The 14,445-nt window shown below is 41.3% G+C and overlaps 1 protein-coding gene across 1 annotated transcript in view; it reads right to left on the bottom strand.

Annotated features, from left to right (window-relative positions):
- The window catches only part of NPAS2 (neuronal PAS domain protein 2), a 103,649-nt gene that overhangs the window by 5,249 nt on the left and 83,955 nt on the right, over positions 1–14,445 (bottom strand). The window contains exons 12-17 of the mRNA XM_085321609.1: positions 14,228–14,309; positions 13,367–13,508; positions 12,515–12,621; positions 12,246–12,338; positions 6,796–6,942; positions 732–926 (exon numbers count right to left, since the gene is read on the bottom strand). Coding sequence (XP_085177735.1) covers positions 732–926; positions 6,796–6,942; positions 12,246–12,338; positions 12,515–12,621; positions 13,367–13,508; positions 14,228–14,309 — 766 coding nt within the window. The remainder of the gene's footprint in view (positions 1–731; positions 927–6,795; positions 6,943–12,245; positions 12,339–12,514; positions 12,622–13,366; positions 13,509–14,227; positions 14,310–14,445) is intronic.

Genomic DNA, 14,445 nt, shown 5'->3' with positions numbered 1-14,445 from the left:
ATAGGAGGTTAAAAGCTACAGCTGAGGGGTCTGCAGATAATGGTGCGGCTGTGTTCGCTGCATGCTCTGATAACAGAAACAGGAGCTAAGTGTTCTGGGAAGGGAGCTACAGCAGCCAGGTGGAAGAATGAACACTGGAAATGCTGGGAGATCTGCAATAAGAGAAGGAAATCTGTGGCAAACTGCTCTGAGCTTTCACAGGCCTCACTTACTAATAACTGGAGGTGGAACTTATTTCTCTGTGCCAGAGTCTATTACACTCACAACTTGGGAGTCTCAGACCAATTTCCATGCAGTCCACCAGCGTGCCACTGCATTGAAGCAGGTTTAGCTGTATTGGTGGCCTCTGGTCAAGAACTAATTTGGCTTCAGAGAGTGAGCTACCTTTAAGAGCAGGGGTAAAGCTTATTCTGAGAGGTTACAGTGTGGTCAGTCAGATTTCTTGCATGACCAACCGAAGAAAAATAGGTCACCCACACGTTTTGCATGCTCCCCCTTGCTCAGTTTTAAAGCTGAAACAGCTGCTCCAGTAACACTCCTGGCTGGGATTTAAGGTAAAGTAAATGCTGCAGACAGACCCTTTATATAGGTTCTCTTTATACAGAGAATGGGGAAAGGAAAGGCAAAGATACCCTTACTTATGGGACTGACATGATTTTACTTGCTTGTTTAATAACAGCTCAGTGTCTTCTTTCTATACAAATGTTTCTCTGCTCAAAAGAAATGATTACCTGGTTTGATATCACACTGGCTTCTCTCAGTACTTGCTGGTTCACCGTTTGTGACGATGCARTTTGCCCTTGAAGTTGAGAACTAGGAACAAGCTGCTGCTGAGAAATGACCCCTGGCCTCTGCTGTAGCTGTTGTGGCTCTGGCTGTTGAATATTGCTAAAGCTCAGGGACACTGTTGGCTGTTGTAAAAACATCTGGAAAAGAAAAGGGAAGGTTTTATTCACATCTCCTAGCTAACTGGATAACGATGGTGACAGAGTTAAATCCAAAGATATGTTCTAAAATAAAGTTATCACTGTTCTGTTTACTGTTGATTGGAAATCACATATCATTCCTACACTAACAGTTTTGCTGTCTCTATTTTCTTTCTTTCTTCTTCTGACAGTGTATTAATTACTTATGAAATGCATCCTGAAGGTAGAAGTCCTCTCTCTGCGGAGCAGGCACAGTCCTTGTGACAGCGATTCACTGCACAGTCACGGTGTTCTGGGGCATCGTCTCCGGAGAGAACAGAGTCATTCCCTGTCTTTTCAATCCTTTCGTTTATCCCTTCAGCAAAATCAGCCTGCCTTTCAGCCAAGGCTGCTTTTGAATTTGTCTCTGGAAATTCAACGCCCTACATGCAGTCGGGCTGTTGAATCTTTTTAATGAGGTTGCAGGCAGGCCTGCCCATGCTGCATGGCTGTATCCTTATCACTGAGGAGATCTGTAAACAGGCGGTCACTGTCATTTGTGTGATTTCCAGTCAGGTAACTGTCACCTGRTGGTCTTCCATGTGTTTGGCTTATGCAGAAGAACTAACAGCCCCTCTGCTACTATCTGTGCAAGCAACACAGTGTTTTGCATTGCAAAATGAGACTTCCTTCTTTATAAGTTTCTTCTTTATGTAAGTTACAGGACTTTGGATTTTTTTTCTTTTTCTATAGGCTATTCATTTTTTTATAGYCATATAAAGGCATATTTTTATAGATTATTTATGCTACAAGCTCTTGCAATGCATCAAACCTAGTYGGATATCCTCTTGCCACCAAGGAAGTTACACTTCCCTGGTAGCTGAAGGCATTCCTGGGTTTTATTCTGATTCCCCACCACTACTACCCTTGTGCAACACAGTTAATTTAAGTGGAACAACTTATGATTTAAATGAAATCAGAATCACAATTACTCTCTTCATTATGCATCCCTCAGTCTCATACCCAGCAGTACATCTGAGGTACGCCTAGTAATTAGTACACCTTTCTGCAGCTTATTGCTATATTAACAAATCCCTAAACTATCATGTCCCCTGCAATTTCTTTCAGGAAAAAAACATACCTTTCTCCAAAGACCTGACACAATTGCTCCTCATTTGCCTAAGTATGGGTTGATCCATCATATTTGTACTTATTTATCTAGCTTTTAAAATGTTGTTTATATTTAAATATGTTAAATTTTCAATGCATTTCCCTATGCCAAGTTTTACTCTGAAAAAAGGTACAGACAAAACTTATGTTAGTCAGTTGAGAGAGAGGGGCAATTAATGAAAATTTTAATGGTCCTAAAGCAATGGCTTGTTTCAGGTGTTGTAGGCTAACAGCATCTCAAAGACATCTGATGTAAATAAATGGGTCAAGTAACAGAGTTGTGGCTGCTCACAGCAGGTCTAAAACTAGCTCTGAGTGTTTTCTTTTAAAAACATTGCTCACTGAGTTTGGAGCCATTATATATCAGAAAGACAGATGGTCTCGCAATTCCTGCCAAGTAAATAGGTCTTATTATGAATAAATCAAAGATAGAAATTATGAAAATTCATTTTCCTGTTTATTTTCTCTACTTAGAAGCTGAGCTTTGGACATGCTTGGTAAATGAACTTTTTTGGTTAGCTCCAGCAATGGAASTGGTGATCATTTGTTTGACGTAAAATTCAGAACAGGTAAAGCGAGTGGTATGTTTCAAAAACGTGATGTGAAACCACTGTTACTGGCAAGATCACCACAAATTAAGACCTTTAAAGGCTGTATTTTACGCATCCTCCCTGTACCTGGTGCACAGTGCTGAGAAATAYTAAGTTCATCCAAGGCAAATGCAACACCTCTCAATGCCAGTGTTAGGCAGGGTGTGAATTTATAGCAAATTACTTACTCTGCAGGGAATTGCCTGTGTGCATGCTTTACTTTGAGATGAAGGCGAGAAAGCAGAGAAGCCTGCTTTGCAATTATCAGAGTGCCACTGGATAGGAATGTGCGCAATTAGCACTTGGCAACTAACAAACTGTAAATTTACAACTAAGTTCATCACAGTAAACCTTTTTTTAAAATGTTTTCATAGCCTGAGAGGCATACCTAGAGACACTCTCTGTTGCCTACTAATGGTCAAAGCAACACTACTACCATCAGAACATAAATGCCCTGGAAAAACAAGCCCAGGACAAGAAGCAATGGTGCCATTTAGTCTGTGTCCCCGCAGAACAGGAAGACTCGGGCTGCCTCATCAAAACAGGGCTCAGCCTGAGAGAGAATCAGAAGAGTGGAGTTTCCACCTAACAGTTAAGCATAAAAAGCAAGAAGATACTTCATTTGTACAACACTTATGAGTGTTTCTTCATAAAATAACTTCTGTGGTAGTCCTGCCTGAATTCATCTGCAACACTGAAATGCTACAGCTTTAAACAACAACAGAAACCCCATAAGAAACAAATCTTTCCCAATCTGAGCAAATCAAGGAGACAAATTAGCAGCCCTGTAACTGCACTGCAGATAATGACATGTCTCATGGCTGATTTTGCGTACTGCAAGATCAGTGAAGCATCTTAAAAATATTTTTTAATTGGCCAGCTTGTTAACATACTCAGCAAAGCAGCGAGCGAGAGAGAAGAGACGCTGCTGCCCCTTCGTTCCAAGGTAGTCATCTCTGCAGCTAATGGATGGATCGTGTTGGCAAGATGTTGTGAGAAAAGTGGCTGTTTGACTCTCCTCATTCTTTGGATAATCAGGAGCTTATAACCCTCAGGCTCATCATACAGATATCAAGTCTCTTCCTTTGTGTAAAATATGTAAAGATGAAAAGTACAGTACTGGCAACCTGAGCTTCACTGGCTTCCAAGAGAGGCTGATTTGCAAATTGTGGGTGGCTACGGATGGTCTCATTTGTAGTTCTTGCAAGCTGGTCRGGCTTAGCCTTTCTGCCTTCCTCTCCATCCGTGATTCATTAGTTGGACTGCTCAATACTGGAACAGACACAGCAGCCTTCAGACTTCTGAGGTTACACTTGCTGCTCCTGTCCCTAATACTTTCATTTCTCAGGAAACGCAGTAACAGGGATTTAATGAGTTTTTTGAACACTTTTGTTCAAGCCCTGCAGTCCTCCTGCTAGTTTCATCTTGTATCACCCAAGGCTTGTGGAAATGGTTACTAATGCCAACTACTGTGCTCAACGTTGGTCCAGTTGGAAAAGCATTTCTTGGTGGACTCTTGTACTACAGTTTGAAGGGAATGGAAATCAGGCTCCGTTCTCCACAGAGCTACCCGCACCCTTCTGTGTGGAAGGGAGTGAGTCAGCATGGAAGGGACACTAATAGAACAGCTAATGAGGGAAAACTGGAGAAAAGCCCCCCTCTTTTCAGGGAGCCTATGGCACTCCCCCCCCCTGCTTCCTGCTCTCACAGATTTGTTCTCCACGTGGAATATTAAAGAGATCAGAAATATACTACATGGTAATGCTCCTCTCTTTGGCACTAGGCTTTGTGGGTTTGATAAGAGATGCAGGCCAAAGCCTTCAGACATCCGGCTCCGTGAATGATGAAAGCTGTGTCGCAACGTGTGTGGTTTGATTTCTGATTTAGCAGTTTACCCCTGACTGCTTGTGAGTAACAAGAGTGCTGCATGCAAAAATATGAGGTGTTATTTTAAATTGCCTCTGATGGTTTGAATAAGAGAAACCTAATTCCTCATCTCACTTTATCCCCTTAACGGCACAGTAATTTCTTTTTTTTTTAATCTACAGAAAACTGGAGAAGAAGGTCCTGGTCATAAGACAATGTGACCACTCACATCTCATTGCTTTGTCTAATTGTTTGGGAGAGACCAAAAGGCACTCGGACTACCAACACCGGCTCTCCCAGTCCAGCCGTGCCCCTCCAGGCAGATACAGCAGCCCCTGTGTTTCCAAGCCACCCTCCAGTTCCCCTCCGTCTGCATCCACAATGAGCTGTGATATGGTCAATGCTAACATCAGGCAACTTGTAGGGTTTTGAAAAAAATATTCCCCTGGGTCCAACCTGGCACATTCATCACAGGGGAAAGGGGATCACACAAATGCTGTAAGTCAGAGCTACAAACCCAAAGGGCTGGGTGGTGCAGAACCACCCRCTCTGGGCCTCTCCTTCTGTCTGCTTGAACTTGCAGGAGCATAGAGGAGAACCTGTCCCACAATCTTTGGGTTATTAAATGCACCGTAGTGCATATGGAAGACATCTAAGTAAAAATAAAATCCATTCCCTGCATGTAAGAACATGCTCTGATCTTCCACTTTTGTCTGAATTATGTAAAAAAAACCCTGGATCAGTGAGTATGAATACTAAGACTTCACCAGGAGAGAGTAATGTTTTTGCCCAATTAAAAAGAGGGCAAGTGAGAATGTCGTGTCTCTTGATATTGGTAATAACAGTAATAGCTTGCAGATATATGACATGATTCTGAACTGAAAGGCCAGTTAATTGCAAAGAGAATTTCCTTTCTTGTTAATCAAAGTCAATGCAGAACCAATGGAAGAAACACATTGATATTAAACCTGGTCTACTTATATGTTTATATGACACCAGGAGCAGAGAGTCCCGGTTTTGGGACCCACTRCCGCTGGGTTATATTATTAGGAGTGCATATGCAGCAACTTAGGTGGCCAAGTTTCTAATTTGTCTTCACGGATACCTTAATTGCCTAAGCCTACAATCCCAAATTGTTTTAATACGTGAGCTGCATTTCACAGATGTTGATTATAGGCAAGATCCTATTTCTGTGGAGGTCAGGATCAAAATCCCCAMTAACTTCAGTGAGTCCCAGGTTTTTATACTGTGCTTAAAATGTTCTTTGGGACATTCATTTCTGTGATGGAGCTTGCCTTCTAAAAARTCTTGCTAGTATAATATTCACAGTGGGTCCCCAATGCAGCATTTCTAGCAAGGGTCATTTAACTTGATATTCCTAGTTAAATTACAGGAACATAGCAATAATCATTCCACTTTCAGAAAACTTCCATAAAACTGGATGATTTCTCCATTTGTCATTAAATGGAACTTGAGATGTACCAAATTGCATTTGCTATTATTTATGAGGTGCAGCAGGCATAAAGGGTAGTACAAAGCAGATATTGTACTTGGTAAATCCTAGCTTGGTGGAGGAGGCATATCAAAAACACAGGAATAGCAGGTACAGTCAGCTTAACCCCAGCAGCTTAAGCTGGTCCAGGGAAGGACAGACTCAGGCAGTAGTGTTGGCCTTCCAGGTGTACACAAATCAGCACTAGTAAAGTGTGTGAGATTTTTTTTTTTTTTTTTTTTTGGTACTATGACAAAGAAAGTCATCTCCTGTGCTCTGACCCAGCTGGGGCTGGGTCAGGAAGCAGGGAGAGATGAGCCCTTGGGGAGAGCCTGAAGAGGGGTGGGCAGGAGAAGCACAGGGCTGCTGGCCAAGGAACAGCTGGACAGATGTGACAGTGAGGACTGGTAATTCATGTTTGAAGCAAGCACTGAAGCTAATGAACTAGAGACATGATCATTGCTGAGTCTTGCAATTGAGCACTTTGTTATTATCATTACTCAATCTGAAGACTCAGTAGATGATATATTAAGTACTACTGTGAACAAATTAATTTCTTCCCACCATGGTTGAGATATTTCTTCCACTTTTTCTTCCAGAGGCCCCTCAATCTTTTTCAATGTAGGTTTCTCAAGAGGCTATCAGAGGGCAAAATCCTCTTTCAGATTAGTTAGTTTTCTCATATCCAGATTTCCTGGACTCTGGAACTAAACTGAAGCTGCCAACTCAGGTGAGAAGATGCTTAACTCTGCCCCTTCCAACACCATCTCACCTGTACACTGGAGTCCTGGACCAAGCAGAGCTGCTCCTGTATTTTCTGAAGTTCCTCCTGCTGCCACCGAATGTTGGCCTGCAGGATCCGTGTTCTTTGTTCGAGCTGGTCCTTGATGGTCTGGAACATGCTAAACTGTGCYGAGAACTTTAAAAAAAGGGGGGGAAAATCCATCATTATGATATGGATAGACMTCAATACTATATTAATATATAAGAATTTATTGGTCTCTTGATTGTAAAACACAGTCAAAAAATAAGGTATGTGTTTGTAATACTTCTATACTAAATCTGTTATATTTTCAATTTTACATATATTAAATTGCCTCAGTTATAGTGATCTGCTCACAACTGTTCCTGTTCTATTAGTATATCATCATAATGACTGTTTTTGAAGGGATGTTACTTTAAAATATTATCAGGCACATATTAATTAGATGTCAGAGTGYATTATTATTACTAGCCTGTAGTTTTTAGCCCTTAGCATGACATAACCCTATATTCCAAAGAGTTTYATTAACAATTCCCTTTTCCCACCCAGAAATAGCAGTCCCACAATGACTTATTCTGCCGATTATTTATTGTATCATCATGTAACGGTTAGGCGTAGTAAATATTTTCTAGATTTCTGCAGCCAAGTAATAGTCAAGCTGCAAGAAATAYTAAGTTATTTTTCTACATGACATGAAATGAATGGTGAAGCTCAGTAGGYGAAAGGCTACTCTAAATAATTATATAAAATAGAGATCACTAATGGGAGTCAAGAAGAAAGTGAAACACGCAATGCYTAGTAGTCCAATAAGCACCGAGGAGACTAACATGGTAATAAWTTCCTAATTTCATTTGGTGTTTTAGGTTATGATTTGAAGTTCTCTGAAGTTAATTATTACTTTAATTGGCTTTGGAGTAGCTGCTTTGCATGAGTTTCCATTCTAACAGTAAAAAACACACTTTGGAAAAATCCTACAGTGCAATCCTCTGTAACAACATCGTACAGTCTAATGATTTTCTGGGCACTTGGAGAAATCTAAATGTGACGGGTCAGATTCGTCTCAGCTAACAGCTCTGCTGTGAAACAGCTATGTGGGTGAAAGTACCGTCACCTTCCCTCCAACAAGCATCCGAAATCTCTGTGTAAATGTCCTTCAGGTGAGAAAGGAAGAGAACTTTAGAGGGTTTTTCTTCTGTATATATTTATGCAGGTGGAGGGCAGCTTTTCAGTGACATCAAGTCTCCTTGTTCCAGTCTGGCTCTGAGTTTTGGAAGGCTCCTGGGCACCCTGATTTTAGGGTGGAACTGTGCCRTGAAGCAATTGCTCGATTAGAGTCAACAGAGCTAATTCCTGCTTTAACATGGGTCTATAKGGAAGATTTTTTTTAAAAAAAAATCTCAGTCTTGGAACCTAATTCTCTCTAGATCAATTCTCTTACTAAGGACTTCTCTTAGCTCTTTAAAAGGGTCTTTATCAGAAAGGAAGAAAAATAAGTTTTAGGCAAAAGTTTCATTTTAACTACCTGGCCTGCCAGGGGTAAGTTTATCACTGAGACAGTTCAGGTGTGTGAGCTCCTTTAAGAAGCATTGGGAAAGGAACTYGATTTTCTTCGAATAAGAAATATAAAGAATCTTAGAAGAAATAGTTTTATACTCATTTCGTACTTCAATAAGAAACAGTCTTTATGTCCAAACGTTAGTTTTGGATTTGAATTTACTTTGAATGGTTGCACACAAAAAGTATTGCTTTTGATTTTAAATTATTATTCCATATGATTCTTTTCAGCACATTCTCATATTTGACATACATTTATAGTATTTTCTTTCTAATTTCTTCTTCATGTGCTTTTTGTATTAACAACTTAACAACAACAACAACTAGTGGCCTGCTAGAAGGAGARCCGTTCAGAAAGAAGACAAGACACTTTCTTCTCTTCTTTTTTTCTCTTTCCCATTCTATAAAGCCAAAATTAGATAGTAACTCTTGCAATGACCTGTCTGATAAAAAGCTTCCATTGCTTTCCCGTACGGTGAGACAGTAACAGCAATTGACCTGCACGAGAGAGTATTTATCTCAAGATCATTAACTGCTCAACTAATTAGGGAAGAAATCTGTAATTGTGCAATAAATTWAAAAGCTTAACTCAAATTGTTCCATGGAAAACACTGCACAGCTTTAAGTCTGTTATTAGTGTCAGATAAAGTTACTGTTTGTCCCGCTTAAGTATCTACAATCTTGCTGTGGTCCTCAGAAAAGGGAATGCTACAGGTGTACCAGCTTTCCGGACACAGCCAAGCAGGCAAGACAAAACCCATGGCAGATCTGTCACTGCAGAGCATCCCCAGTTCGATCTTCTGGTGCATGAGTCACCCCCACTGGCACAGGCACCTCAGGGCACGCAGGGAAAGGGGGCCCTGTGGGCACGCTCCCCTCGCCGGCTCTGCAGGCAGCCCCRGGTGGCCAGCTTGGGGCACAGGGTGGTGGAAGCGAGGGCAGGGGAGCTGCGGCCCATGGGGCTGCCACGACGCGCCCCGGCCAGCTTTGAGCTCACTAGACGGTTGCAAATGTGTTGAACAAAAAGACAGAAGCCTCAGTGACATTATGTTCCTGTAAGTGCCATGAAAATAGATAGCTAGGTAAAAGAGAGAGACCCTATTTATTTTTTAGCGTGGTTTTCTAAAGAAATGAGGCTTTTATTTCCTCCCACCTTACAACCCTGTTGGCCAACACTGGAGACATGCAACTGAGTCGTGAGAGTCTCAAAAGCATCAAGCTGCTGTAATTTTCATGAAAGCTGTAGCTGAGCAAAGCCACTAGTAGCCCAACTGTAGCTGAGGGACCCACTGGCTCCCCTCCGGATGGAAAGGCTGGACCCAGGCGCCAGCCTAGCAAGGCACTGAAGTTCAGTCGCAAGATGCAGTCCCTAGGAAACCAGGTTTCATTAGTTTTGCTATTCACCCAACTTGTTCCTTCCTTCTGCTTTCTGAATAGCACTTGCACATTCCCAAGCAGAGTTATTGGTACTGATTTTTGTTCAGTCACCAACATCCACTGTGTTGTAGGAGATTTTTAATTTATTGCAATGAACAAGAAACAAATACTTTAATGGGGAGCACTTGGTTTAAAGTTTAAAGCCATCCACATTCAAGCAGCACCTAGCACCGTGCTTTAGGGCTCATTCATGAAAATTGGCAAGTTGGAATCTCAAACTGTATTTAGGTGGTGACTAAACCAAGACAGCATTCCCCTGAAATAAAAAGTTCAAGCAGATGGCGCGTGAGGCGAGAGCTAGCTGTTGGCTGCAGATGCACTTGTGGCTGCTTGAAACATCCTTCTCTTGCTGCTGCCCCTTGGCTGGATGTTTGGGCTCCCACAGATGAGCCCTTGCAAGGACTTCCAGAAAAGTGCCTTGGTCCTGCAGGTACATGCTCAAAAAATTTGTTTTAACAGCTTACACCACTAAACTTCAGCACAAGGTGAGCAAAAAGCCAGCAGATAGCAACTTCTGAAACTGCTGCTTCTCAGTCTACAGCAAAGTGACTGACCTCAGCCCAAGCACTGTTCCTATTGGGGTCCATGGCATGATTTTGTCAGCACGAAAAGATCTTTGATCTAAACTACACTTGTATTTAGGGGAAAAGTTGATTGAGTATTCATAAGTTTTGTCACCCTCTGAAGCAGAGGTGAAACCTTTTTTGAAACAGACACACGGTAAAATGTTATGGGAATAATTCAGTAGTGATTCTGGCATATTTGTGGTGGAGGAGTAGATGTTGTAGTTCTAAAAATAATGAGCTATTGTTCTACTGCTGAACTGCTGAGAAATAACCAACTAGAAAATTGAGGAAATGGTAACAGTGGAAAGTGTGCCTGGATTGCTATACTATACCTTGATTTCATCACTCATTCACTTAGTGCTGTARGCACATAGGATGAGTCTTTCTCTTGTCTTGCTGAACAATGGATTACATTGCTGTAGGTTGGCATGTTTATTATTTTAAGGTGGCAAGTACAGAAAGAAATTAATAGTTTATGAACAATCACCCAAATCTGTGGAGAATTACTACCTTTTCCAGGAATGTCTGGTATGAAGTGTGAGCCTCGGTAACCTGAACAGATCCTGTGGTGCTATCTTCCCACTTTGCAATAAGGGGAGCATCTGCCTGAGCTTCTCCAGGGGCACTGCTGTGATTGACTGAGCTTGCTGCCACTCAAGAAGGTGATCACCAGAGGACTGCTTATTTAGACAGACTCAGTTCATCCCTGTTCATTTCCCCAAAATTTAGTCAGTCCTAAGAGACTGAACAGCTGGCTGTGCCACTGAAAAATACTCTAATTTGGCTGAGAAGTAATGGGACAGAAATGCCAGCAAGACTGTTAAATAGGGCTTTCAGGAAACAACCAAAAAGCATCTCTCTAGAATGAGTTTGAACACAGAAGAAAGAGGAGTAGAAAAAAGTCGAGGAAAACATGCACAGGTTTATATAAACAAACTAATTGATGTTTTGAAATGCATTAATGAATAGCAGAGAAAAATATCTGCAAAAGAAAATGAATGCTCAGAGCAGATAATTGATACTCTGTTTCTTCATTGTAGGCTGGTGTGGAGTTGAGACAAGAATGTTAAACATAAAAGATAAATGAGAATGTGTTATTTTAAAGCTGGGATCTTGCAGACTTTATGTGTTTTATATGCTACAGGAAGAAACTCTGGCATCCTGTGAGGGAGTACAGGGTACAAATGGTAGAAGCCACCAAGGCTTCTAGTCACTTCCCAAATTATCACAGCATGGTCACAGGACAGAAACAGTGTGACAGAAACACACTAGTCAAGTTTGCTCCATCTAAATCGGCTACCAGTGAAACATGGAGATGGCTTTTTGGGCCATCATTTGCTTTTGAGATGTGAGCTAATAGACCCCAGTGAAGGACTTTGCCTCTGGCAGTTTCTTCGTTGTTCCTGGCAATCTCTCAAAATGGATCTTGTTGAACTGATGTGTCCTATACTGCGGGTTATTTCTACATTGGCATAGCCAAAGAGGCTTTTAGGAGGATTAATTGTCTGTCTGTGTTTTTGTTTTTTAACTCTCATCAGGACCTTGATTTTGAAGGGACCTGATTCTGTAAAGGCAGGGTTGAAAACTGTTCTTCCATCTCGTTTTTTTGTCCTCCTGTAACATGGATGTCGGTGTGTACTCAGACATATATGCACCTGTGCTTCTGCTGTGAGTGTCTGTATATAAATATAAGTTTAAACACACAAGTATACAGTTCAGAAACACGTAAGTATACAGTTCAGATGACACTCCCACAATATTTTGAGAGCTTGAGAGCTGGTAGATTTTTGGTTTTTAACTACTATAGAAATATCCTAAAAGCCCCAGAGGCTGTCAATTTATTCAGTAAATGAAGGGAGGAAATATCAGGAGATAGATTTCATTTTCAAGTTCCCAACTAACCTGTGCCAGAGGTGCAGGCTGATTTGGCAAAGTTGCTTGGGGTAGCAACTGCTGTGGGAGAAGCTCACATGAAGGCTGAGAAGGCAAAGAAGCCTAGGTTAAAAACAAAACAAAACAAAGCAAAACTTAATTTAAAAGTTTGGTTCCTTTAAATTTTGGATTTCTTCTAATGCCATGGCCTTTGCATAAGTCTTTTTTAATTGCTAAGCTGCATGTGTGGCACATGCTTCAGACCTTCTGCCTATTTCTATGACCCTATGTAAAGTTACCTGAAGAGCAGTAGGTTGACTGAGCCTATGCACAGACAAATCCTGTTGCGTGCTAGGAGTTCTTTGCAAGGGAGTGTTGGGCTCTGCAATCAGCTTTGTCGGTGTAGCTGTAAGGAAAGTATCAGTGAGTTCTCACAAACCGAAAAGTCATGACCATTTTAAGTCAGAGTTAGAATGAGACATGTCTAAAAGTGATATGTGGCCTGGCTAACTTCCAGCTGTCCAGTCAAGGCTCTTCCTGTTGACTTCAACAGCAGTGAAATCAAACTGAGAAGGAGGGTCTAGGCAAAGATGAAAGTCAATGAGACAGATTACGAGTCTGTGCTTCAATGAATAGAGCAAAAGGACTCAACATTGGTTGTAAAACAGCTGGAACTCTCTTTATATGCAGTTAGCTCATCTGCTTTTCTTCCAGATGAGAGAGCAGAAAGAGCGCGTAAGGTGTGCCCAAGTCATGGCTGCAGCATCCTGGGTCGAGGCCAAAAGAATATCACCCATAGGCTGTTACCGATAGCGTAAGTAAGGATGGGCCTCACACAGCTCATACTGAGATCCTCAAACCTGAAGACAAAAGTCTTCACTTTTGTAATAAATCTGATCAGCAGATCAGCAGGTGTCATGGCTAGTCCCGCTACCTGTTTTCCAGTGTATGCACTACTGGTTCTAGTGGTTGCACTAGAACCTTCCCTCATGTATGCTGTAATTTCAGATTATGCACTTCATTGTGGATGACAAACACCAATCATTGATATCTCATAAACAACTGTTAAATTAGTAGCTCTGGTATATAGACACACATTCTTTAACTTGGCTAAATTTAGAATAATGCAGTAACCCAGAAGTGCCACTCACATGCAGGGTCTGACTTCGGTGTGTGGGAGGATTTTGGTGAGCTCCTGGATGATACCGAGGGTGTTCGACTAGCACTGAGGATTGAGGCACTAATATCGAGTGCATTAAAGTGCTGTTCAGGATCCAAACTGGACCCACTGTCCTAAAACAGAAAAAAAAAATAGAAAAAAAAAAAAAAAAAGGAAAAGACAGGAAAAACTAAAACATCTGTCAAAGTAAAAACATTTTGTTATGCATCTGGTAATTCTTGCAGACCAACTTTTTTGGCTAGCCTAAAATGACTTGAGCAGAACTATTCCCCAGTAGGCCAGCAGAAGACCTAGGCCCAAATGTCAATGTCCTTTACAAATAGCATTTTACTGATTCATTTTCCAAGGAGCTTTTATTGAGGTGGAAAGAAGTAGCAAGCTACTTCCATAGTTGCTCTGTGCTTTGAAACATTCTGCTGAATCTTTCTTTTGCATTCAGCTGGAGATGACAGTCACTGCAACCTGTGAGAGACACTCGGCGATGCACTGAGGAGGAGCTTGCATTCCCTTCCCTCAGCAGACCACCTAACATTGCCAAGAAAGGATTGCCAGAACATGTCCACATGAATCTTAGAACTATAATACTTTGTTGGGGGAACATGGAGATATCTCACATTGCCCCTGCCCATGTCCCACATTTCATGGCTGTTACTGTTCTCCAAGTTTATCCTTTCACGAACTTATCCGATTTACTTGAAAATTATTCAAGCGGGCAATGAATTCCAAAGTTGAGGGAATCCACCCAGAAAGATAATGCTGAAGTCTTTGATGATGGTAACATAGGAACAGGTGACTGCAGCATATATTCACAAAAAAACTTATCTTGTTGTACCTTCAGTGCTGAGGACACCACCTCTGAGGACACTTCTTCCAAGCCCATCTCTTGTCTCCTCTCCACCCGAACATCTGCATAACTGATTGTAAAATATAATTCTATGTTTCAACATTATATTACTATATTTCATAAAATATGCTTTAAGCATATAAAGGCATAAATTACTGTAACACTTTACAGGTTAAATGAACAACTGAAAAATCACTGAAGTCATA

The sequence above is a fragment of the Rhea americana genome, unplaced genomic scaffold (genome assembly GCF_003343005.1).
Source record: "Rhea americana isolate MKP2758 unplaced genomic scaffold, rheAme1 scaffold_7, whole genome shotgun sequence".
In the NCBI taxonomy this organism is placed as follows: domain Eukaryota; kingdom Metazoa; phylum Chordata; class Aves; order Rheiformes; family Rheidae; genus Rhea; species Rhea americana.
Note: the sequence above shows the minus strand (reverse complement) of the source record. Positions and strands in the feature narration are given on the sequence as shown.